Source organism: Ammospiza nelsoni, chromosome 9 (assembly GCF_027579445.1).
Source record: "Ammospiza nelsoni isolate bAmmNel1 chromosome 9, bAmmNel1.pri, whole genome shotgun sequence".
Classification (NCBI taxonomy): Eukaryota; Metazoa; Chordata; class Aves; order Passeriformes; family Passerellidae; genus Ammospiza; species Ammospiza nelsoni.
Window position 1 is genome coordinate 26092452 of NC_080641.1, and position 25556 is coordinate 26118007.

At 51.0% G+C, this 25556-nt stretch overlaps 1 protein-coding gene across 8 annotated transcripts in view; it reads left to right on the forward strand.

The window, feature by feature from the left end:
* Positions 1–21904, forward strand: part of ST3GAL3 (ST3 beta-galactoside alpha-2,3-sialyltransferase 3) — a 173406-nt gene extending 151502 nt beyond the window's left edge. For 7 of the 8 annotated variants that reach the window (XM_059478026.1, XM_059478028.1, XM_059478030.1 and 4 more), the window contains 2 exons: positions 6779–6925; positions 17768–21904. In XM_059478026.1, the coding sequence (XP_059334009.1) occupies positions 6779–6925; positions 17768–17857 (237 nt within the window). In that variant the 3' untranslated portion in view covers positions 17858–21904. Of the gene's footprint in view, positions 1–2408; positions 2490–6778; positions 6926–17767 lie in introns of those variants that run through there. The other variant, XM_059478031.1, reaches the window with a different exon arrangement.
* Positions 21905–25556: the final 3652 nt, after the last annotated feature.

The following is a 25556-nucleotide window of genomic DNA, read 5'->3' on the forward strand; positions in this document are numbered from 1 at the left end:
ATTGTTAAGCACAAAAAATAAATATTTAGTAAAGACCTTCTCTTTGATTAAATAATTCTGTTAATACATGGGTGTGGGGTTGGCTTTCTCACTAGCCAAATGTGATTTTTGTTCAGATGGAAGTTCTCTTTATGCAGATCTTTGGGGCTTGAAACCAGACATCACTGGTATTGCAGCTGTTGGTTCAAGCTTGCAGCAGCACCCCTTACACTGCAGGCAGTTTACTGGGGGACAAGCACGAGCATCACCTCAGAGGTGTCACTGCTGTGAGGCCTTTGGCTGTGTAGTGAATTGTCCTGTCCAGGCAGCAGCCCTCAGAGCCATGGGAGCAGTGTCCTTCTGGCTCCTGGGAGCCCTGAGCCTGGTGTGAGGCAGAAGGGAGAACACTTCAGGTGACACAAATTATCAGAAATCTGAGGACCCCAGGGCAGACTGCAATGTTTGTTTCTCTCTCTGTGCTGGTGCTGTGCATCCATGGATCAGTTTATGATTTAACTCAACTCTGTAAGCCTTTTGTTTGTTCATGTACTGGAAATGGTTGGATCTATAAACTAAAAAAATAAAGCATCTTTCTTTGGACTTCACCCAGCCTCAGCACTAAGCTGGTGAAGGAGGAGCCATGTGCAGGAGGTGCTGCCAGGCTGATTCAGGCACCCAGCCATGGATTAGCACCTCTGCAGAGTGCTGACATCTCAGGGATTAACCTCTGATGCTGGAGTGTTAGCACGTCCTGGCCACAGCTTCTCATAGCTCTAAGATGGTTTTTCCTGTGGGCAGGCTCTTAGATGGTTTTTCCTGTGGGCAGGCAGCCTTTCTGGAGGTGCCACCAGGAATCCTTTGCTCCTTAGGCACTTTTCGGCTCCCTTGTCTCATCATCATGACCTTTTCTCTCATGAGTTGCCCAGGTGTCAGCAAACTTTGTCTCCTGGGCTGTTCTTACTGGACTCTGGCTTTCTGAAGGCTGTGTCTTGGAACCTGCTGGGTCTTTGTGGGGCAGAAGAGAGATGGGGATGGCAGGAGCAGAACAGTCTTCCACTTAATCCTTTCCAGTTAGGTGGCTCTCCCTTTTTTGCACTCTGCTGGCATCTTCTAAGGCAGGTAGAGGGACAGGTGAGGGCCACTGCAGCTGCAGTCAGTTAAATGTAGGGACTTAGTGTCACTGTAAAGCTTTGGGTTTGCAAGGCACCACATCTGCTCTGTGGGCTGGGCTGTTCCTCCCATTGCCACTGCAGTGGGACCAGTCCATAAGCTGCTGGGGAAGGGATGCTCACACAAACTGGTGCTGGGGAGCAGGTAAATGCTCATAGCAGCTTCTTCTTGGTACAAGCCCAGCCATCTGCTTCTGCTCATGAGAGATGCCAAGGAGCTGAAGGGAGTTTGCTTCTCAGTGAAGAGTAGGCCATGAACTCCCACTTAGCATGGGGTATGTATGTGCTTATTACAGAGCAGGTAGAGTGTAATAAAGTCATGCCTTTGGTTGCATTCTGTTAAGTCCTTACATCCTTTAGAAATACTCCCTACGCTGCACAGGAATCTGCTCTATGGCAAATGGTGAATCAGAGCTTGTGCATCAGGTTAGATGTGGTCAAAAATACTGGGACTGGGCTTGGGTGTTGAGGAACTGAGCAGGGAAGTGGCAGAAGGGAGCCTGCTGGGCTGTCCTGTCTGCAGCCACCAGCTGCTGGCCCTGCCCTGTGCTCAGCTGTGCTCAGCCATTCCTGCAGGCTCTGCCCCACTCCCAGCCAGGGTAGCTGCAGGAAGGGCACCGAGATGCTCTGCTGTGTTTTTTGAAGCCCACTATTGCAGCTGTTTCAGGGCTTTCTGAGGTAGCTCTGGGAGCAGCAGTGTGCATTGTAAGCTCCTGTGACAGACACCACTCCACAGAATGCAGGCACTTGCCTGCTCACAATAAATGGCACTAAAATGCTTTCTATGCCATATTTTCCACACTTTTCAGCTAAAGGAAACAAAGGGTAGGTTTGGGTTTGCTCTGATGCAAACAAAGAAACAAAAGGGATAGTTCATGTATGTTGAGATGACTATTGTAGTTTTGTTCTGGATTTCTTTTGTTTTGAAAACTTCAATGCTATTAGGTGATCAGTTTGTAACTGATAAAACTAAGGTAAGAATTTTTCCCAGGTAAGCAAATTTTTGGATTTTTTCCTCAAATCATTTAGTATAGTAGTCAAACCAATTTAAGTATCCAGGTGTATTATTGCTTGTAGGGAGTTTATTCTTCAGTAACACTTACCCTTTTATTGAAAAAGGTAACAATTGGAATAGTCTAAACAATCCAATAGGTCTTACCCTGAACTAAGTAAAATCCCATAAATAACTGGAATTCATTTAACATATTAAGGGAGTCAAATATTTCTAAAAACAGATTTACAGCAGTCATTTCCTTCCAGTCCAGCAGGCAGTGACACAGGAATGACCCAGGCATGGAATGAAAAGCAGCAAGAGCTTTTCACATGCACCAAGCAAAGAGCAGTTCCAGCCCTAGTTCAGTCACCAGCACTGGATCTTCAGCACAAGCCCACGAGGTAATGGTCAGCCTCAACAGTCCAGAGGAGTTCCAGAGTTCATTTCTGCTGACTGACTTCTTTCCTTCTGTGAGTAGAAGTCAGTCTTTAAAGCCTCTTCAAGGGGCAGAATGGAAGATGTAACATCCATGTCTTGAGGTGAAGCCTTTTTCCTCCTGCTTGCAGCAGAGAACAGTGTAGGAGCAGTCAGGAGAACCTGTCCCATATTTGTACTGCTAAAAGCATTTCTGGTCCCCAGAAACCAATGGCACACAGCTTGCAAGGCCGAGATCAAGACTTGTGGCAGAGAATTGTGAAGGAGAGAAGGCTGCCAGTGATTTCTGGGCTTTGCCATTCCCGGCTCACACTGCTTGCTGGGCACCACTTCAGGTCAGAGACTCATCATGGCCACATCTGCAGCAGTGGTTATGTTGAACCTTTCCAGGTCTAACCTGCACTAACACTGTGCAGCTGGGGGGCATCCCAAGGGGCTCCTGCCTCAGCACTGGCTGCTGTGGGGCTGTAGCTCTCCAACCATTTGGTTAAAGCAGCACTGCTTGGTGACACAGGAACACCCAAGCACACAGAGGGCCATGAGCAAGAACACAGGCTTTGAACAGGTCTCACACTAGATTATTATTCTGAGACAAGATGGTACAATTTGGGGGGTTTTGTCTTAGCAAAAGCCTCAAATAATGAGAGTCCTGCTCAGTTGTTTGAGAGAGTTTTATTTTCATAACTCAGCAGAGGAGGTGTGGTGGTTGCTTTGGTATGTCTTTGGGGCACGGCACAAGGGTGTGTGTGGTGAGATAGCACTGACACATTGTGCAGGGCATTGCAAGCCAGATTTGGCACAGCCATGACCATGATGCTTAACTTCTTTTGGAGTCACTTGTCTCCCAGCTTGCCCCGTAGGTTGTATATGGTCCATTAGGTCCAGATTAGAGGTTAGCAGCTAATGAATTTAAATGTACAATCAGGAGAGCTTGGAAGCTCTGTAGATGCAGCCAGGGAGTAGTTATAGCCACTTCCTCTCTAATAATGTGTCTCCTTTTATTTGGCACTTCTTTGCTAAGAGGAAAGGAGGGGAGAGCCCTTTCCCTTGGACCTGAGAGTGCTGCTCTGCTGCATTCTCTGCAGCACAGCCTGGGAAATGTCCCTAGATCCTGCAGGGTGTTGTCTTTCCCATGCCACAAGCTGGGCATGAGGCAGTGCTTCATTTTCAACAGGCAGCAGGAGTAGCAGAATCTCAGCAGGCTGCCACAGGAGAACAGGGCTCAGTTTCTGTAACTTAAACCGAATCAAGGCTAAAGTACTGACACTAAAGTAATGGCAATTAATCAACAATTGTACTTTTTTTATCATTTTGTTTAAGGCAGCTCCATTTTCTTCAAGACCGTCTAATTCCTCAGTTACTGTTCAATCCCTCTGATGGTTGCTTCTTTTTTAAAGATAAGCACTTTGGAGCAAGTGCCCAGTTATGGCACAAAGTGTGTGTGCACTCACACGTGATCTGGGCACGTGTGAGTGCACACACACTTTGCACCATGCTCTTCTCTTAGGCAGGTGCTGTTATCCACACATTTACTGTGGGTGGGTTCTGCAAGCACCCCTGTGCTGCCCTAATAGTTGCTGCCCTCAGTGAATAGCAGGGGTGATCATTTTGACAGTATTTTCAAGAGGCACCAGCCTAGCCCATAGGATTCTGACTGCAGCAGTGAGATTGAGGCTGCATCTCACCACTGAAGGATGCAGAATGCTGCCTTCAAGGGGGACACATATTAAACTACAGCTACTGCAGTGTTGGAGGGTGCTAACATCAGTTAGGCATAATTAAGAAACTGTCATCAGATCATCAATTTCCAGATGTGATTTTTAGGGTAATGCAAAACAATTTGCTAAGGACATCCTGTGAATTTCTGGTAGTTATAGAGGCCAAATCAGATACATCTACTACAAGAGGTTAAGAAGGTGGGTAGTCTCTGGTATTTTAATCATTATTGAGAGCAGAGCAGGTGGTACTAAGATAGTGGCATGTCAGGAACTACTGAAGAATTACCTTGTATTTTTCCATAAATATCATTGGATGTATTGTAGAAAGAGTAAAGTCAGACAGATATTTGGTGACCAAACAAAAGTTCACTTTCGATTTCTGTCTACTGTTATTCTCCAGACAGAGTATGCCTGAAAGAAAGTTTGGCAGTCCTCCCATAAGGTTGGGTCATGTGATTAATTCTCTGTGGTTTGCAAGACTCACATTAGAAAGTTAGCTCTTAAATGTTAAATTGGCCAGTGAAATTCCCTCCAGGCAAAGCCCCCGTGTCTCCCTTGAGCAGTACCGTGGGAATGGGCCCAGTGTGAGTGTGGGTGGTGTTAGCACCACGGTGCTCCCAATGACGACACAGCCCCAGGGATGTAACCATTCACTCACTGTGTTTTGGACACTGTAACTACAGCTCTGATGAGGGAAAGGGTTTTGTGGCACGTCCACTTACCAGCTGATGCAATCCCAGTGACATACAAATGTCATCTTCTATGCAAAACATAAAGCTGGGAAATCAGAATTAAACTGTCGTGTCTGGAAAGACAGGATGTTCTTGGATATTTTGAAATTTGGGGCAATGTTCTTATCCTTGCCTAATAAACATTTTCCATTTTTTTGAAACCCCTACTTGATATTTTTTGGCTCCCAGTGAATTAACAGTTAACTAAAGTAACTAGAATAAAACCAGTATCGTTTCTGTGAGTATCAATTGAAATTAAGCGGTAAGAACAAAATTGCTCTGCTGCTTTTCCTGATATCTAGAGCTGGAACAGCAGGATCCAGGAAGATCTTGTCATTTCAGGTGTGCTCTGTTACTGTTGTGCTGCAATGTTTGACCTTAATGTCTCATTGATTTAGCCATAAGCAGTTTTTGCCTGTTTGTTTTCCGATTAGAGTCATTCCAGTGCACTGTAGTGGAGTTCTACAAAGCACACGAGCTGTGCTCCCAGCTCTGCACATCTCAGCTGGGATATGGGTGGCATTCTTTGCTTGGAAAACATTTTCCTTCAGACTGGTCAGGCAACCAGAAGTGAGCACGATCATGTGCCAGCAAAAGCCAGTTCCTTTGAATGAGAAGTAGAAACTCAAAACATTGTTCCCAACCTTTTTGAACATGCAATAGCATTGCTCACCAGTTCACGGTGAGCAATTTATTTTGTAAATTTCATTTACAAAACCATTGTAAATGAAAAATATAAGAGTGCCAGTTGGTTTCTACATCTCAGCTAAGAGCTGTCACCCTTGGTGACTGTCTCAGCATGTCCTCTGAATTTGTGATATTTCCAATACGGCCAGTCTTGGATACTCAACAAATGAAGATGTGGGTGGATTTCTCAGCCTCTCCCTAGGCCCTGGGGCAAAGTTGCCTCTGGATTTATCTATCTGGCTAAAAGGGAGCTAGAAAAGTCAGTGAGCTAGGATTTTACCCTGGAAACACTTTGCTGTCCCAGCAGAACACACAGGAGCTGTGCAGCACTGCTGTCACAGCGCCAGAGCCCAGTGAAATGGGAAGGGTTAAGGCTGGACATCAGTGCAAATTGCAGGTCAGCAGATGGGAAAGGACAGTTGTGGTGTGCCCTGGATGCTACCACCCATCTCTGACTGGCTTCCCACTGCTCCTTGTTTTCCCAGTGTGTGGTTTGGAGGGAATGGCACAGGCCTGAGTGCCCCTGCACTGTCATGGTACCTCTGAGAAAAGGAAGGAGTCTTGGAAACACACTGCCTGATCTCTTCTCCATCTTCCAGAGCTGTTTAACAGCCTTAAATTGCATTTGCCATCAGTAAAATAAGGTGTTTGTGCTGTTCCTCAGTTTTGCTCCTGTATGGTGACCTGTTTGGGATAAGTATTCTTCCTTAACCTAGCTGGAAGCCAGTAATGTGCATTAACATTGTAATCCACTGTCTACATCTGTTTTAATTTCAGAGAGCTAATGTATCCACTCTGATTCATCCTCCAGCTCATCTGCTGCCCTGTTCTCAGGACAGCAAAGCTGTGGAAGGGGAGTCTGACCATTTGCATTAATTTCTTTACAAGTTGGGAGGCTATCATCAACCCTGCAAGCTGGCAGGTTGAATATAGCCAAATACCACGTTCCTGATTTTCTGCTTAGCAGCAGCAGTGGCCCCATGAGCAGAGACAATAAGAGGAAATTTTTGATTATAAAGATGACAGCCTGCTAATGCCTTCCATTGCTGCTTTCTCTCCTCCCAGAACATCCCCACCCTGGGAAGCGTAGCAATAACCATGGCGCTGCACAACTGCGACGAGGTGGCGGTGGCTGGCTTTGGCTACGACATGAGCTCACCCAACGCACCCTTGCACTACTATGAGAACATCAAGATGTCTGCCATCAAAGAGGTAGGCAGCTCCTGCCAAGCACATCCTCCTCCCAGGCCCACTGGCCACCCCGACTCCAGAGCCTGACTGGGATGGTGATGTTAACTTATGTGCTGTGTGGATCAAAACTCAGCTCCGCTCATGCATCTGATTGTAAAATTCTAGACATTCTCCAAAGCTCAGTGTGTGTTAAAAATGGTTACTACTGCTGGGAAAAGTTCTCTGGAATGTGTATATAATGTAATTTCTTCTTTGAGTGGCAGGGAAAGGATTCACATAAATGTTTACCCAAAGAGTGTGAAAGGGAGCAGTTCTGCTCTGGGGTTGAAATGATGCACTCTCTCCTGCTTTTTGATCCATTGGATTGCTCTCTAATCCGTAGGCTTCCTTTGTGAGCTGATCCCCTCCTCAGGCCCTGGGAAGCATGGGGAAGGTGAGATCAGCCTGTGTACCTGAGCTCTCAGCTGGCTCTTCAGCAGCACCTCACTGCTCTGAGCACCACTGGCTCTGTGGAGACTGCTCTGCAAAGACAGGTCCAAGTTAAACACATTTTCTGCTACTACCACAGTGAGACAAACAGCATTTTTGGAGGAACAAAAGTTCTCCTATCGGTATAATGCAGCAGTATAGATACCTTCAGGTCTGTCCATTTCCTGTACCAAACTAGAGCAAACTTGGACACTGGTCAAAATTTCTGTAGTGGGAAGGTTTGCTACTTTTATGGGGAGCTCCTTCTTTCCCAGCACAGATGTGACCCAGGGCTTCCTAAGATTGCTTCTCCCTCTTCACTGGGCAGGGAAACTCATTCTATCCTACTCCACACTGTGGAAAGTTGTATTGTTCATGGACAGTAGCTGTCTCCTGGCACCTGGCATTTGTTCACCCCAAGGACTTTACCACTGATTCAGACCAGGAGGGAAGCTGGGAAGTTGTGTTTTTCCAAATCACAAGACTGTACGTGTCTTAGTACTCTCACAGACTGCATGACCCTAGGCAGAGTGAGAGGAATTATAAATCAATGATTAGTCAGCTTGAGAAATGAGAAGAGTGTGTCTAATTATCAGAGTAATGAGACTTTGAAGCATGAAGCTCTCAGCAGAGGCTAAGGGAACAGAGTTTAGGAAAAGGCTGTGGGGAGGTCCTCAATACACCAAGGGATTTGACATTGTGGTCCTGAGGTACCTTCTGGGCCTGTGGAGGTGGCAAGAGAGTCTGCTTAGCTCAGTGGGGTAACCATGGATTTAATTAGTCCTTGCTGGGGAAATGAGTGCCTATTTGAGGATTTAAGGGGTATGTCCAAAGAAGTAAATTGAATTGAGGTGATGTCTGGCTTATGAAATCCCTGAATGGAAAATAGCTAAGGAATATAACTTTTGCAGTAGTAGAGGAGGTATCACCATCTGCTTATAACCATTGCCAGAGACAGGACCCTGGGCTCCCCAGGCGCAGGTGTGAGACAGTACAGGTGATCCCTTATCTTCCAGCAAAGAAATGGCTAGGCCAGAGTAAAAATGGCTACAGATGCCTGAATTCAGCAGGGAATACAGAGACTCTTCAAGAGAGTTTCAGGAAAAGCTTTTGGTGCCACTCTTCTCAGTCTGGTGAACCAGCTGCCATTGGTGGAGAATCACTTTTGCCCAGTTGTTTCTCCTGTTTCATAAGGATGTCAGTCGCATGGTCAGATTTTGGACATGAGGACACCACTGGAACTAACAAGCATGAAGTCTTCTTTTATTTCATCCTTGGACAAATCAATGGGAAAATTTGGCATAGAGATGGATAACAGAGTCTCTGGTTAAGTTGCAGGTCCATGTCACTTGGATCTCTGAATTTGGAGGCCAGCACCCCAAATGGGATCCAAGGCTGCTGGAAGGCTGGAGGAGGTCATTCTTGGACATTGTATGGGGTCTCAGGATTAGTTAGATGAGGATGAACACATGAAATGCAACCAGAGAAGTCTCCTAGAGAGAGCAGTTGGTGCTGATTTACCAGGGCTCTGCTGTCTGGAAGCCATCAGTCATCGTGTCCTGTACAGAGGTGAGGGAGCGTTGAAAGGTTCTGGTGAGGCCTCAGTAATTCAGATGTCAGTGGATTTGTTTCTGCAGCTGGGGCTGTTGTTGGGAGCTCTGCAGCCCAGTGGAGCTGGTTCTAGGAGGAAGGTTCCTGTTCCACCTGAAGGCTGGTTACCTGATCTGTGTCTGCCCATCCAATCCTCACATCCTCACCCACAGGCTCCTCTTACATTTCACTACCCTGCTACAAGAAAAGCCATCTGTTCCCAAGTATCAATAATTAATGCTCCTCCTGCCTCTGCCCCTCCCAATATGACAAATTGTTTGTGATATTGTGGAATGTGAAGAGCAAAGAGAGGATCACATTTCTTTCTCTCCTATTTAATATTAATGGTAGCTGGTAATTGTTAGTCATCTGAGGGTGAAGTTGAAAGGTGAAGGACATAATAGCTGGCTTGTGTCTTCTGTAGTTGCCTTCAAAGAGTGCAGAAATAGAGATTTGCCCCACTCCAGACTGGAAGCACTTGCTTGATGGAAGGGATTTGACATTGCTGCATGGACCTGCATGCAGCTTGCAGATGGGGAGGCTGGCCTGCACTGGCACCCTGTGTCAAACCTTGCCCTTGGTATTAGTGAAAGAATACTGACCCAGAGCCAAGATCCACCAAGGATTTGTCTGTTCCATCTGCTCTGACACCCAGAGGTCCAAGACCATCCACAGGATTTTTCTCAGTGTTTCTTTGGACCTCTGGGATTGTGTCCAGGCCTGGTTCTTCCTGGTCCTCCTCTACATTTCAGCCTCTAAAGGAGCCACTGAAGCAGGCTATACCTTGAAATTATGCAAGTATCATCTTTGTCCTCTGGCCTGCAGACCCATGGAGGCTGGAGTGTTCGTTCCTGGGCAGGGGAATGAACAGGTTTGCTTAACAGAGCATCATCACAGCACTGAAACAACTGCAATGGGATACAGCTGGTCCACCACAATGAACATCCCAGGCAGGAACCCCAGCAGTTTGACCAGGCTTTGGTGGGGCAGAACCTCTATTTCTGAAGTTCAAATCTCTTCAGTGACTGCCAAGCTCCTCCAGCCTGAATGTCTGAAAATGTTCAGTGTTTAAGCCTAGAGAGCAGCTGCAGGGAAGCACTCCAGCTCCACCCTGAAAACATCACTGTCTTTTCAGAGGAAATGTAAACACCAGCAGTGTCCTGGGCCTGGAGATGCCACATATGTGTGTGTGGACTGTGGGAGCCTGTTGGTAATATCCCTCTAGCCCCATTCCTCTCCTGGTATCTGCAGGGCAAATGGGCTTGCTGGTGAGCAGGAGTCCTCTCAGCAAGGTGTGTCACTGATTTACACTTGAGGCTGCTTGACATCTCTCTGGACACCCTTGAAACCCTGTGAGTCATCTCCAAGGAATTTGTTCTGATTATATAAAAAAAGCCAGCAAAATGCACTCACTTGCTCACGGCTGGGTGGAGATGCCTCTCCCATGCCAAGACTGAGGTGATAAAATCTCTGTGGAAATGAATCTGATTTTTCCTGTTGCTCTGTGGCACTGGCAGCTGAATTTCCAAAAGGAGAAACAGGCCTACCCAGTCCATAGTTTAGCCCAGCCTGTGCATTCCCCACAGGAGTAAAAGCTCTCAAGGTCCAAGATTGTGCTGCTATTGCTACCACAGAAACCAGCTGCCTGCACTGAGTCTTCTAGGATCTCCAACTCCTGAGGGCTGGACAGGCATTTCCTGCCCCAGAAGAAGAGGATCTGCATGGAGGGAGATGCACTGGAACTTGATCACTGTTAATTGTCAAGGAGAATGTATGGTCTTGGGACCCTGTTCTGTAGTATGGCTGCAAACATGTGTGGATTTTCCTGTGCTTGGGAATGCTTGTCAGAGTAAATTTCTCTAATTTGGTATTGGATACCTTCTTTACCCTCTCTCCTGGGTAGCTCAGAGTACTCTGCCCAGGGTATGTCCAGGCAGAGCTGGTGGAGGAGACCCTTTTCTGTTGCTCAGTGTGCTCTGGAGAGCTGGAAGCAGACTGGGTGGTGCTTTCAGTTTCAGGTGTGAGCTGGAAGAGCAATGCAATTGAAACTGTGCCTCAAGGCCAGTTCTTGTGTGTCTGCACTGCTCCCTGCACAGCTGGGGTGCAGACTCCTGGCCTGCACTTCAGCAGGAGATTTCTGGGTGGTGTCAGGACAAACTTTGTTCTCTGATCTGTTACTGGGACTCCACTGCCCAACAGACCCAGTGCTGTTGTATAAACTCTCACAGGTGATTTTTCAGCTCCTATCCCATCTCTTTGTTTTAGCTTGCGAAATGCAGAATGGCCAAATGTGTCACCTCTGTTCAGTTACTATTTTCCCTATTCCAAATAACTTTGCAACAGCTTTTGTCCCTTGCCTGCTTCCATGAATGCTGTACAAAAAATTGAGTCTTTGCCAAGGTGTCTGCTCACTTGTTTCTGTTTTCATGGCAATGAATCTATTGGAGATGGATTTTCATATACTTTATGGATTTTTATGTCTTGCTCAGGTCCTGTAATTCTTCCTGTCCAAGCACTCCATAAAAATGTATTTTTATCACAGGTCACTGTCTTCTATTAATGTAGAAGTGTCAGACCCACTGGGAACATAGCGAGAGAAACGTGGAAATGGTGGTGAGGAAAAAGAATAATTTTGAAATAGAAATTATTTAAGGATGGGAAAGTGACTGTTTAGAATAGTAAAAACAGATCCATAAGCAGCTTATGAAACTGAGAGCAGGGGGCTGTGCTAAATCATGGGAACGAAGCACAAGGCAGGCTCCCAGCATCCCTCCTCCATGTGCTCTGCCCCAGCACAGTCTTCCCAAGCCTCATGATCCAGAGGTGAGCTTCCATCCCTGGTCATTTCTTGCAGGAGCAAGGATGTGAGCAAGGAGTTACCTCAGGTGCCACACAGGGAACATCCTGGGCTGTCTTCTCAGCTGCAGACTGCCTCATGCACTTAGGAGTGGCAAAAAGGGCAATTCATGGTTCAAAGCCAGCCTTGCTCATGCAGAGCTGCCTGCAGTGTTTGTGTCCCACAGTGGAGCTGCTGGCGGGTCTCTTTTTGCTGGAGAAGCAGGTCAGGCACCAGCACTGCTGCTGGAGGTGTCAGCTCCTTTGATACAGCTGTGCCCAGCACCTCAGTGACTCGGTGCCTGACCTGAGGGGGAGGTGGCAGGGCAGCCTTTGATGGCTTCCTTCTGATCACTGCCCCTTCCCCGGCAGGTCTTTGTGGGATGCTGAGGACACCATCTTGTAACACTTCTCATTCAAGCTGTGTAAGGCTGTCACAAGGGCCAGGGGAGGTGGCCTGCAGCACGCAGTGACACACAGCTTTGTCTCTTTCTCTCCCCGACAGCAGCTACCTCTCAGAATAATCCGCAAACATCGAGTTTGGAGTCTTGAACCATAAAGGCACAGACAATGGTGCTTTATCATCATCTGAGCTCTCTCTGGGAAGCTGCCTTTTGCATTTTAAATCAACACAAGTTGCTTGGGAGGGGGTGGTAGGGCTGCTTCAGGCTTCCAAGTACCTTAAAGTTTGTGGTAGCCAACGAGAAGAACAAAACTCCTTTGAAAGCCAGGCAGATGTCTGGCGTGGTGATTTATAGACTGAAAACATGGCTATTGGAGCCTGGCTGATGAATTGTGATTGCAGTACAAGGAGTGGTGCAGACTGAAATGGAGGTCAGCTTTTGAGGGGGAGGTTAGGGGCTGGGGCAGGGGCACCTCTGAAAGGGCAGTGCTTTTTCTTGGGGCCGGCAGTGATGACTGATGAAGTTTATACATTTTTGTCTTTGTTTAAAAGCCACCTGTTTGACAGTGTTGGGGCTGAGCAAAGGCCTCACATGCTGTTCCTGTGCATAAGGACTGTGTGTCTGTATAACAGAAGTCTGGAAAAGATTGCTGGAATAGCAGACCTGACCAGAGGACAGGTATTGCCTTGTTCAGAAGGACAAAAGTACTGTGACACTCAGGATATCACTGTGCACCAAGAACGGCAAGGAAAGTACAGCTGTAGAATGGGCAGAAGCAGAATTGGGGTTTGGACAGTTCTGTGTAGGAGAAGGCAATAAAAGAGCTACAGAGGTGGGTTAGAGCCCAGCTGCTGACCCCAGCACTGAACACAGCTGTCTGTGGGGTGCTGGGTGCCCCCAGAAATGGCACTGTCAGGGATGTACAGTGGGATTGTCAAAAGGAGACTCCAGGTATTCCCAGACACAGTGGCTGGCACAGCTCTTCTCACCAGCTGGGAGGGCATGAGAAGAGCTGTGGGCCTTTCACAGCTGCTTTGGGCATGTATGAAGACCTTGCAGAGGGACATTTTAGGAAATAGTCTTTCATTAAGTGCCTTCATGGTTACATTAAATGGAAAGTCAACAGAAGGGATGATATAATTCAGATTTTGCTTCCAAAAGGAGGGAGCTTGATCAGCAGGGCTGTATATAGACTCAGCAGTGGTGGAGGGGTGCTCAGTGGAATTGGGGCATGCTTGCAGACTCTGACCTCTCTGCATTTAGGCCTAGCCTTGGAGAATGGGCTGCTAAAAGCACATTCACTGAAGAGTTCATGGACTTCTTGTAGACTTGAAGTCTTGTTTGTGACAGTACAATAATTATCTGTGATTCATATTTGCAGCAGGGGGAAAACTGGCAGGAAAAGGCTGTAAATATAATTTCATAAAGAACTGCTTCAAAGTGGTGTTAGAAGTAATAGAGGAGTGAGGAAGAACATCAGAAGACTTCACTCCTGATGGCTGGAAGGGACAGAGATAAAGTAGAAACTGGCAAAAGTCAAGTTCAATTAGATGTTGCAAAGGAAAATTAACAAATACTGAACAGTGTCACTAACAATAAGGAAGTAAGGAAAGAATTATCAGGACTGGCATCCAAGGAGGTAAAGGAAGCAGAAGTATTAAAGTAGAAACCACATGAGTATATATATATATTACTTCCATCAGGATGATATGATGAATGTGAGGGAAAGGGTCGCTTACGGTGAGAAGTTCACAGAAAACGAAAATTACTGGGTCAGCACTGAAAGGCAAAAGCTGTTGAAGCTAATGCAGAAGGTGTGAGAGCCCAAGAGATCTCGGTTCCACTTTGAGCCAATTATAAGCTGCAAGTGCAGAGGAAAAGGTTCACAATAAATCTATCAAGTTCCACAGGATTAGCTTGTAGTGGATATAATACCTCTTTTTCCCTTCTTTTTTTTTTTTCTTTTTGGGAGGGGGGGACTGGTATGGGAGCAAGTCAAGGAAAATAATCCTGTCCAATTCAGAACTCTTAAACCAACCTCAGAGGTATTATTCAGAACTTCAGAGCAAAGTTTAAATCAAAGAATATTTAAATCCTGAAAGCAAACACAACATGGATTTACCAAAGGCAGGTTACAAAAACGAATTTAATATCTTTATTTGATTAAAAAGAAATTCATTCTTGGGACAGAGGAAGTGTAGCGGTCCCGCCTGTCAGAAGTTCAGGTAAGTGTGCAATCCTGTGAGATGTTATCATTAGTTCAGCTTCAGAAGCCAGGGCTTGGTGCAACACCTGTACATGAATAGTCTCTCTAAGAGAGAGCACAAAAAGCAGCACTGAATGGACAGCTGGGAGTTCCTCTGCAGGAGGTTTATGTTTAGTGTTTGCTTTAATGATTTTTGGCACAGAAGGCAATGGTGTGCAAGTGGAATTTGTGATGAGACAAAACCAGGTGTGGTCAATACAAGGGAGGATCAAAATACCATCCAGGAGGGCCATGAGCACCTTGAGAACAGGAGTGAATTGGGTGGCATGAAAGCTAAGATTATGAATGGAAGGTCATGCTATTTGGGGCAATAACAGACATTCTGACTTTAATCTGGGATAGCATTATTTGGCAATGGCAGAGGACGAAAGTGCTTAGATAGGTACAAATAAATCACTGAATAATTCAGGCTGCCAGACTGTTACTGGGGGAAAAAAAAGACAAATGCAGCTCTGGAAAGACTAGAGCAAAGGACTTCTTGTTGAGTGAAATGAGGGAATTGCCTCTGCATGAGGCACTGGTGAGCCTTTTTTCCTAGCTCATGAGAAGTAAATCTGGAGTAAATAGGGGCAGAGGGAGCTACTATAATTCTGTGAGATTTCCCAGTTTTCATGGTGTAAATGAACAGCTTGTTTTGGTAGAAGAAAGGCGTTGCTTGTTTAACTTGGTATAATGAAGACTAAAAAGAGATACAGTTTCTCTTTCTGTGAGTGTAGTAAGAGTAAGCAGGAGCAAAAACAGCTGTTAGAAATTTAAAGTTGACGTAAGAATGACTGGGCATAAGGGAGCTGTGAGTAAATCCTCTGAAGACAAGAAGATGAGGGTGCCCAGCCACCCCTTTTGTTTCAGTACGTGCGAACCCCAAGCGGTTTCAAGCAGACTGATGAAAATTAGCAGCTCCAGAAACAAGGCAGTGAAGGTTAAAGACAAAAATAAATTAGCACTGGTGGAGACTGGAAACCGACTGTTGCCAGTGAAGTAGCACTTCTTGCTCTGCTCTGGTTTCTGTGCAGGTTTTTGTGGAGAAGTGCTGCTGACACACGGAAATACAGAGGATGTAACAGAACTGAGAAAACTCCTTCTCTACAACTTGCTGTTTTTCTTGAATGCATTCCTCATTGACTCACTCTCTAATTTAGTGTTCCTGTATTTAAATTGCAGCATGCTTGATAAGACTAATGTGGTCTGAAGCTGAGGCATTCCTCGACTGTAATTGATTACAGACAGGGAGCTTACCTTCCTCCTGGGTTTGTCTCTGAAACATTTGCTTAGGCTTAAAATATTCCACTTGGCTTTTCTTGAAGCGACAGATGATGTTTTGTGCTTCTTTGTGGAATTGTCAAGATAAAAAGGATAGGTGGTTTGGGGCTGCTGCATTTGCATAACCCTGAAAGGTGGCTTTAACTGATGATAAATTTTCATCTAATAACTGTGACCAAGCCCTCAGAGCCACTGCCACCTCCCTGGGATAAACAGCCATAACAGTGAAACAGAGAAACTCTGCTCCCTCTGCTTTGCTCTTCACTGGAAGAAGGAAATATCCACTACTCAGAGACAGACCCAAAGCACAGGAAATCCCAGCCTGATCCCTGGAGAACAAGAAGGGGTCTGGAGCCTCCTGGGATGTTCCTGTTGTAACTCTCAAAGTTCATTGCTCCAGCCATGGGCTCAGCAAGCAGCCTGCTTGATTCCGCAAGTGGAAGCTGCATTGGATGCGAGCAGCAGAGGAGAGAGGGCAGAGCCAGTCTGCCAGGTTACAGCAGCAGTGGTGATGTGCAGGGACAGGAAGGTGGAGGTGACAGTAAACGCTCCAAACTGCTCCATCACTGTCTTTGAGGTGCAGATTGACAAGAAAAGAGCTGGTGTTTTCTGCTGGCAGTGTGTGCTGTTTAAGGTGCATACCCATGGTTCTGTTTGAGGTGTGTACACCCTGAAACCTTCTGGGGTTTCATGTGTATTTTGTTGCTTTTTCCTGTCGGAGCAGCAGGACTGAGGTGCCTGCTTTCCTGTCAGTTTTGAGAAAACTGCTCTGGCTCTTGTCCCCACTGCTGGTGCTGGAATGCAGCTTCCTCAGTCGGATCAGCTCAGTCTGTCAGTGGGATGAGTGAGTCCCTCTGGGTAATCAGTAACCGGAGCTGGTGTTGGAGACATGCCTCATCCCTCCTGCCCCTGCTGCTCATGGGGGAGCAGCACTGCACTCAGTGCCCTGACAGTGCTCTTTGGGAGGGATGAAAGCGTGTTCTCATGGGGGAACCTCTTCCTCTGTGGGCTTACATTAGCCACAAAACATCAGAGAGTACTGATGTGGACATCACTAAGATCCATGGATCCGGTGGGAGGCTGAATGGCCTTTTTGTGTGACTGCTTGTAAAAAGGAGTTAGTGGCAATGCCTAGGGTATAAAGCAGCCTGGGTGCTGAACAACCACAGGTTGATAGGTCTTGCCAGCAACTTTGCAGTGAGTGCTGGAACCAGACCTAGCTGTAACGTGAGAGACTGCAATTGTGTTACCCAAAGTTTTGTTATCTACCTCCTGAACTTAAATTCCTGCTCCACTTGTACTTTTCACAAAGCAGATTTCCTCCTGCCATCAGATAAGGCACTTGCACGTGGCCTGAGGTGGCATTTTAGGTGGTTTGAGTTTTCCTACAAGTGGCTGCTTCCCCAGTTCATCTGTACAAAAAGCAAACACAAACTTGGCTTCTCAGACTGTGTGATGAGGCTGAAAGGCGTGGAGGAAGGCTCAGATTGTGCTATGAGGTATCAGGCTCCTGGTGCTCCAGGCAGGTTTCAACAACCATCCCAGCCAGATGCAAGTGAATACAGTGAGCTGGTGTCCCAGTGTGGCCTCTGTGCCTGCAGGCAGTGCTGCTGCTCCCTGCCTGTGGGCAGGAGCTCAGGCTGAGCCTTCCTAGCAAGGGGCTGTGCTGGCACAAGTGACACTGCTGCATGGCAGGGGCCAAACCCAGGGCCCCCAGCTGACATGCCACGTGTGGAACTGTTTCCAGCACATTGGGGCATCCTGGCTCTCTGCCTCCAACACACACTCAACCCTGCTCTCCCAGCTCTCTCTGTGCCACCATCGTTCCCACTGCTGCTTTCTGGAACTGATGCTTTTTTCCTTTTACAAGCCTTTGTAACCCTTATTGCCAGTGCCACTTGTCAGTTTCTGTTTTTACATTGCTTTCATCCCTCCCAAAGAGCACTGTCAGTGCAGTGCTGCTCCCCCATGAGCAGCACAGGCAGGAGCATGCTTGGCCAGGGCCATTGCTGACCTCCTGTCTCTCTCATTTTCTTCCAGTCCTGGACGCACAACATCCAGCGGGAGAAGGAATTCCTGAGAAAGCTGGTGAAAGCCCGAGTCATCACTGACCTAACCAGTGGGATCTGAGTGGCTGCAGCCCCTGCATCCAAGGGAGGAGATGAAGACATGCTGCAGCTCTGGGAGCAGGCACTGGCAGCCCCCTGCAGGAATCCCACCTCACTGAAGACACACAGAGATGCCCAGGTGCTCTGGGAAGACCCTCTTGCATTGCCAGTCTGCACGAGGGTTCCATCTCCCACCTCCAGGCCCAGAGCTGGCAGGAGGTGGGCAAGGGGCTGAGTGAACAGTTCTTGAATTCTGCATCCTGAATTGGACAGGAAAGACTCAGGAGAGAGAAGAAAGGTTTGTGAATACAATGATCAGTGCCAAATGGGAGGTGATGCTGCCCCAAGGCAGCAAAGCCTGAATGTACAAAGTATTATTTTTTAAAAGACTCTGCTGGAACCATACTAGAAATACCAAGGTACAAGACAAAGTCTGCTTGCGCACAGCCCTCTGAAAAACCTGGCCTCTTCATGCTCCATCTGCATTGTCACCAGCCTCTGACCTTTCCCCAGGAAAACAAATCCATCCAAAACTTCAGTGTCATTGGTGCTGCTACGATTCAAAGGGAGAATAATGGCTTCCTCTCATTCTCCACTTGGAGCTTCTGGATGGAGATGAGCATGGGTTTGTTTTTCTGCATTTTTCCTGACATCCTCCACAGAGGCAGCAACAGCAGCCACTGACTTGGCTGTGTTTTCCATAGCCATTTTCTCTGCCCTGACCTGAGGTGGAGCAGGGAGCCAGTGGCTTTCTCTGCCTACAGCAGACCCTCCCCACCTTCCTGCCTGTCATGATGCAGAGGAGCCTGCCCCGTTGTGCTGAAGGCTTTCAGGCCTCCTGGTTTGTGCCTGCTGTGCAGGGCCCCTGAAGAGTCCGTGCAGACTTGTGTCACTGTTTCTGGACAGCATCTCACTTTGGTTTTGTGTGGGAGGGGAGTAATTTATTCTTTGGAAGGAGGTCAGATCTTGAGCAGAGATCTCAAGCTTTACAGTTTGAGAGCAGACTGCTGAAGATGTTTGTTTTACGTTCCAGACTCAATCATGTTCCCTATTTAAGCGACGTGTGACCTCAGTGATGATGGAACCTGATGGGAACTCTCACCCTCTGCTCGGCCCCTGCTCACTCCATTTCCAGGCTCCTCCTGTGCTGCTCTAGCACTGCTGCTCCTCCTGCTCTCAGGAGCACATCCTTCCTTTGTCCTCTTGGTCCCAAGATGCACTATTTGCACATTTGATTTGTATACGTATTTCAGAGGAGCTGGAATAAACTGATCAACGTGGCCAAGTGTGAGGGCAGCAGGGTGGTCTCATCCACCTGAAGAGCGTGGGCAGAAGGGAGGTTGCCAAGGGAATGAGCAGTTCCATGTGGAAAGTGGCTCCTGTGCTCTCCTGGCCTGGAGCAGGCTGGAGTGCACCCACAGGCACTGTCCCAGTACCTGGTGTCAAGGCACTGGCACAAACCAGCCGGTGCTGGGGTCAGTGGAGGGGGATCCCAGAGGGATGTGGGTTGGGCTCATGGTCCTGACACTGTCTGACATAGCCCAAGGATTGCAGTCTGCCTTGCTCTGGACTGAAGGGAGCATGACCCTGGCATGGGCAAGGCATGCTCAGACCAGGGCTCGCATGGCTCCCCTAGACCAGCTCTGCACCTGCAGGGATTGTGGCTTTGGACCTGAGTGCCCCAAGGGGCTGTGCAGGAGGGGCAGGCAGTGACCCAGGTGTGGGGCAGACCAGCAAACAGTACAGGATGGTTTGAGAGCAGGCTGCAGGCAGAGGCAGCTCCCAGGACATGGCACTGAGTGCTGCTTACAGAGCAGTGTGGGATGCCTCCCTCAGGAGCCTCTCCTGCCTGCTGTGCCTGTAGCCAAGGAGCTTGCTCAGGGGCAAGTCCTGCCCAGCTTCTTGTGGCTGCTGTTTCCCTTGTTATCTGGGAGCAGCTCAAAGTTCCTGCTGCTCCTGGGCTGCAGAAGGCATGCTGGGAGGCTCTCCTTCCCTTTACCCTTCCCATGTCCCATCCCCACTGCTCTGGCCTCCCAGCCGGGCAGTCCCCGTTCCCCCAGGGACATGTCTCCTTTCAGAATGCTCTGTGAGGTTTGCAGCAGGTTTTTGAGCATATGCTGTGGCAGATATTCCTTGTAAGTATCTCCCAATTTGTTTATCCTTCTTGTGGACTCCATGGGACTGAATTTCCATGGCTCTCACCAGGCAACCCTCCCTTTGCAGTTCCTGGGTGTCAGCCTGGCCTTGGGACCATCTTCTGTTGAGTCCCAGCCATGCTGGCAGGGGGAATGCTTGGTCTGGGTCTGGCTGAGGCTGTGGCTGGGGAAGGGTTGACACCCATTCTCTCAGTCTTGGTGCTTTGACCAGCTGCCATGAGAGCCCTAGGGCTGCATGCATGGGCTGCAGTGAGCTGAGATGGCAGAGTGGGCAGCTGCATCTGCAAGGAGGAGGGAAGAGCCTTTGGTGTCTCTGCTGGGACCCCCACAGAGGATTATTCAATTGCATTATTGAACACTACAAAGCTCCAGAGCACTTTTATCTTCCAACTCACTGGCTCCAGGTCCAAGGACACAGCATGGCCTCTGCTCAGCCTTCCCTGTCATCCCAGCTCTCCATCACAGCCATGAATAGGTCCTGATGGGAAGTTGACCCTACAGACAGGGAGGTGACTCCAAGCCCTTCCCTCCACCTTGACAGGGGTCTCCAGGCAGAAGAGTCCAAGTGGAATAGATAAGCACATGGTCCAGAGTGACTGTGGTGGGTCAGGACCACCTGCATGCAGAAGGGAAGAGCGTTTTGGGGACCAAGACTCTCCTCTGGCTCACTGACACCACAGAGCAGCCCGTGGCCAGGTGATGGGGCTCCGGCTCCAGGAGCAGTGCACAGCACTGGGTTTTGCTGCTGGGTGCTGTTCTTTTGGCTGCCTCCCCAGGTGCACCTGCAGCCACCTCCCGCCCTGGAGACACTGCGGTGCGGGTCAGAGCAGGGTCAGTGGGACGGATGTGAGTCTTGGCCTCTCCCTCACAGTGACTCACCTTGTCAGATCGGAAGGGAGAGCCCAGGGGAATTCTCCACAGCCTAAATATAGAGCGGGGTTGCCTGGTGCCTCTGATGCGCCGTGGTGCAGAAAGGCCACTCGGGTGGCAGGAACCCTCCTGGAGACAGCCCAGGGAAACACAGGGAGACCGGGGGCAGCGACCACTGTGGGTTTTACTCCAGCTGGTGCAGAAAGCAGGTCTGGGGAGCTGCAGGGCAGCCTGCATGTGCTGCTCTGGAGGACAGGAGGTGCTGGAGAGCTGCTGCTGCTGTACTGACCACACCATGAGCTGCTTGTGCATTTCTGTCAGTGCCCACTACACTGGCACTGGGATCCCACCACCAGCTCACCCTGTTAGGCTTGGCCATGCTGTGGCCTCGAGCTCACACGTGCCAAAGGTAAGCACCATGGCCAGGTAGCATGAAGCAGCAGTGGGATCCAGCTCAGCATTCCTCATCCCAGCATCTCTGGGATTCCAGTGTCTCCTTCCTTGGAGGGAGAAGTGGAGAGATGCTGCCTGGCCATGCTGTGCCACCCCTTGAGTGTGAGCACTGCTGGGAGGGGGGGAAGGTGTCAGGACAGGGCCATCTGTGTCAGATGGGCACAGTTGGGTTGGGTACGGGCAGAACTAGACACGGGCAAGGGCTTCCAGAGTGTTTGGCAGGGAGGCAGCCACCATGCTGAGCTCCATGGGCACCAACAGCGTGTGCTCTCGGTCCAAGTGTGTGTCACTCACAGTATTAGAGACGTGTCCTTCAGTGCAGGACCCCCTCTGGGGCACAACCCAGCCCCTCTGGGCTCTGGCTCCTTGCACAGCCTGCACAGGGTCTCGAAAAGGCCAGTGCATTTGCCGGTACTGTACCAAGCCAAGATGCAAGAACTCAATGAGTTTTTAAAATTAGTTTTAGTTTCTGCATTTTTTTTTAATTTTCCCTCTAGGCAGGGAGGGTAAGAGTCTTGCAGGCTCCTCCAAGCCGGCTTATGTCACATCAATTCAGTCATATCACAGAAGCAATAAAGCTATCAAACAAGCTTGGCTGGCCTCTTTCTTCTGCTGCCTTGGGCCTTTTATATGGGAGGCAGAGGGATTCCCCTGGTTGGGCTGTCCCCTGCCTGGTTTCACTGCTGACTCCTCTGGAACAGTAATCCAGCTGCCAGGAGCTGCAGCTGGCCAATGCCACTGGCCTGGTGCTGGGGACAGGAGAGGTCTGTGCTCCTCCTTTCAGGTGACTTTGAGGGGTGGGAGAGGGGATTTTGGGTTGGGTTCATTTAGTGTTGGAAGGCACAGACATCAGAGCTTGTCCTGCCTGTGACTGTGGCTGCTCTCCTGGGGACTCCCTGCCAGCAGGATGTCTTCCTGCCAAGGGTCACAGCAGCAATCGGGCTGGGTGCGGCCCTGACAAAGGCAGGTGTCCAGCCAAGTGACCTTCTCACCACAGTGTCCTGGAAAAGGAAATGGTTTAGGAAGCCAGGACCGAGGCTGTCCAGCTCTCATACCTGCCAAGTCCCAGCTGGAAGAGTGTAACTCCTTAGGCAAGCCCTGGTGATGCCACCAGACTCCCAGAGGCACAGGATATGTTGGAGACAGTTCCATCCCTTGGAGGCATGGGAAGGCTAATTCCAGGTGAGTGACTGGTCTGCCAGACCCCCCAGCTTCCAAACAAGGGGTGGGTTGTTGCTAGCACCAATGGGGCACCAGAGAAGCAACTGCCCAGCCCTCCCTGATGCATGGTGGCAGGTTTCAAGGAGATGCTGGAGCAGCTCAAATCCTCCCTCTGTCCCTCCTCTTTTTATAGCATTTAAAGAGCTGGGCCACCACTGCCATCTGGCTGAGCCAGCCACAGGGATGGTCCATGCCCTGTCCTGGCCGTGGGAGGGTGGAGGAAGGAAAGAGCACAGAGCCTGGGACCAGGGCACACGAGGACGTTCAGGTCAGCTGAGACAAGGAGCCTTGTTCAGAGATATCCCTGAAGGAGCCACGTCACTGCTGAGATGGGACACAGCGTGCGTCACAGCTCTCTCCCACGTAGGTTGTGTCACACCCAGCCATGGCCTCGGACAGCAGTCACGACGAGCTCAGTCCTGCCATCTGGCTGGCCTGCATCACCCCCCTCCTGCCACTTGCAAGGGTGGCACCTTTAGGGACAGATGTCACAGCAGGTCCTGGCTCGGCTCAGCAGGGCTTATTGCAGACCAGACAAGGTACCTGTGACACCCCAGCCCCAGGGATGCAGGGGCACGGGCTGGCACAGGCAGTGCCCTGGGAGGTACCAAGCCCGGCAGTGCCAGCAGCAGTCAGGGAGCAGGTCACCCCTCTGTCTGGAGACTTGTGGGGCTGGAACCTGCCCTGCACCCCAGCACCCTGTGCAGCCTGAGCCATGCCCAGCACACCCCAGGGCCGAGCCAGTACTCATGGGAGTCCAGGAGGGGAGAGCAGTGCTAGGATTGAGGCACATAGCTGGGACATACCATCCCCTGCCACCATGGCTGTGGGGGACAGGGAGGAGGTGCTGCTGGTAGGACATTAGTGGGCCTGACAGCAGCTGCAGGCTTATTTCTCCCAGGACAAGAAGGAAGGGCAGAGGAGGGGGCCAGTGCCTCCAGGTGTGTGGGATAGCAGCCTCAAAGGGGGCACACCTGGAAGAGGACAGAGGCCAGGCTTTGCACAACCACCCCTTCCACGTGACTGAGGACACTCTGGGCTCACCTGTATGAGTGCCCTGGATACCCTGTGCCATGCCCCACATAGCCCCCTGCATACAACCAGCATCACAGGCTCAGGACTTCCTGGCTGTGTCCTGGGGACATGAAGACCTGCCCAACCTAGGTAAAGTGGGAGGGGATGGGGTGACCCCTCTGCTGAGCCAGCCTCCGAGGCTGTCTCCAAGCCCTGAGGGTTATCAGTGGGGGAGGCAGCCCTTCCCTTCATTGGCAGCCCTCTCTTCATGGGCAGCTTCCCTAGTATGGGCAAGGCTGTGGCCAGACCCAGCTCCATGGGGACAGCCAGGCAACCTGGAACAGGACATGCCACTCGCATTGAAATCTTCCAAGGAGGCAGCTGCATTAGTCTGTAGCCCTGCAAAGCAGAGGAACCTGTTCCTTGTCTCTTTCTCTACCCCAGGGAGGCACCAGGGCCTCCAAAACTCTGCTGGGCCAAGGCATCCACGGGCGCTGCCTCCAATGCCTGTGAGGACATCTCAGATGGGAGCAGCCGTGGCCGTGGAGCAGCAGTCCCACGGCAGAGCCCGTGTTCCCACGCAGTGCCACTAGCAGCCAGGGAGCCACCCAGAGCCACAGACCAGGTCAAGCTGCTTGCCAGGACAGGAGTGAGGGTGAAAGGGGGGAGCCGGGGCCACGCGGTGCCGCTCCAGGGCAGGTGAAGCAGCAGCTCCGGGCCGCGTGCCACCTCTGCTGTCCCTGCTCGCGGTGGCAGGGACGGCTTAGTGGGCGCCGCCTGTGCCCGCACACTCCCTGGCAGGTGATGTCGCAGGAAGACGCGGGAGTTGTCACCCCCGCTCCGGATAATCCGCGGAGATGAGAGCAGGCGAGGCGGCGGCTCCGCAGGTGGCTGCAGGAGCGGCCATCCGACCCTTCCGCGGGATCGCGGGGCCCGGGCTGCCGGGCAGGAGGTTAAAGCCACGCGGGTGGCCCGGGGTCGGGGCGACCTGGGCGTGCAGCCGCGGCACAGCCGGCGACCGAGCCGCTGGCCCCGCTCCAGCCGGGGAGTTGCATAAGCCCGGGGAGCAGCGCCGGGGCGGCGGAGCGCCGCCGGGGCAGGTGACACGGCCGGCGGCGTAGCGGGGCGCGCAGCCCGCCCGGGCGCCCCCGGAGCCCGCAGCCATGAGGGCCGGACCCGGGGGGCTCGCCTGGCCCGGGGCGCGTCCCGGAGTTCGGCTCCGGCCAGGGGAGCGCGTGTGAAGCGGGGCCGAGCGGAGGCGGCCCCGGGATTTGGCACGTTCGCAAGGAGCACTCGAGAGCCCCGGGATGGACGCGGAGGGCCCCGGGCGGTGACGTAAGGACTCGCACGGGCTCGGCTCGACTCGCCAGCCGGCCCCCATGTCCCCGGGGCCAGCGGCGGCCCCGGCGGAGGGAGGCAGGGCGGCGGCAGAGGTAAGGAGCCCGGTGGCGGGCGGCCCGGCCCAGGAGGAGCGGGGCGCGGGGCGCGGGCGGGCGGGAGGCCGGACTCCTCCTCCGGCGCGGCCGGACACGAGCGGCAGGCACGCCGGTGCCCCGAGTCAGCTCGGGATGCTTGGGACGCGGGCCGGCCCCGCCGCTGCCGGGAGCCGTCGGGATAGCCCTGACCCTGCCCGACAGCCCATCCCCGCCGGATCCCCACGTGTGCAGGGGGTCCCCCGCGGGCTCTGCTCCCGGAGCGCTCCGGGAAGGGCTGAACCCTTTCCCGACGGTGTCCGTGTGTCCGTCCGGGTTGCGCTGTGGTCGCGCTGTCGGGGCAGGAAGCACCGCTCACGGGGCGTCCGTCCGTCCAGGCTGCGGGTCCGCCTGCCCGGGGGTCGGCCGACGGGCAGGTGGCGGTAGCGGGGGTCGGGCTCCGGCGGTCCCGGTGCTGTTCCCGGCGGGGTGCGAGCTTCCGCGGGAGCTCGGAGGCGGTGCGGATCACGGCGAGAGCCGGTGCTGAAGCGGGTTGGGCTGCGGATCCTGCTGCTGGCGGGATTCCGGTGCCCTC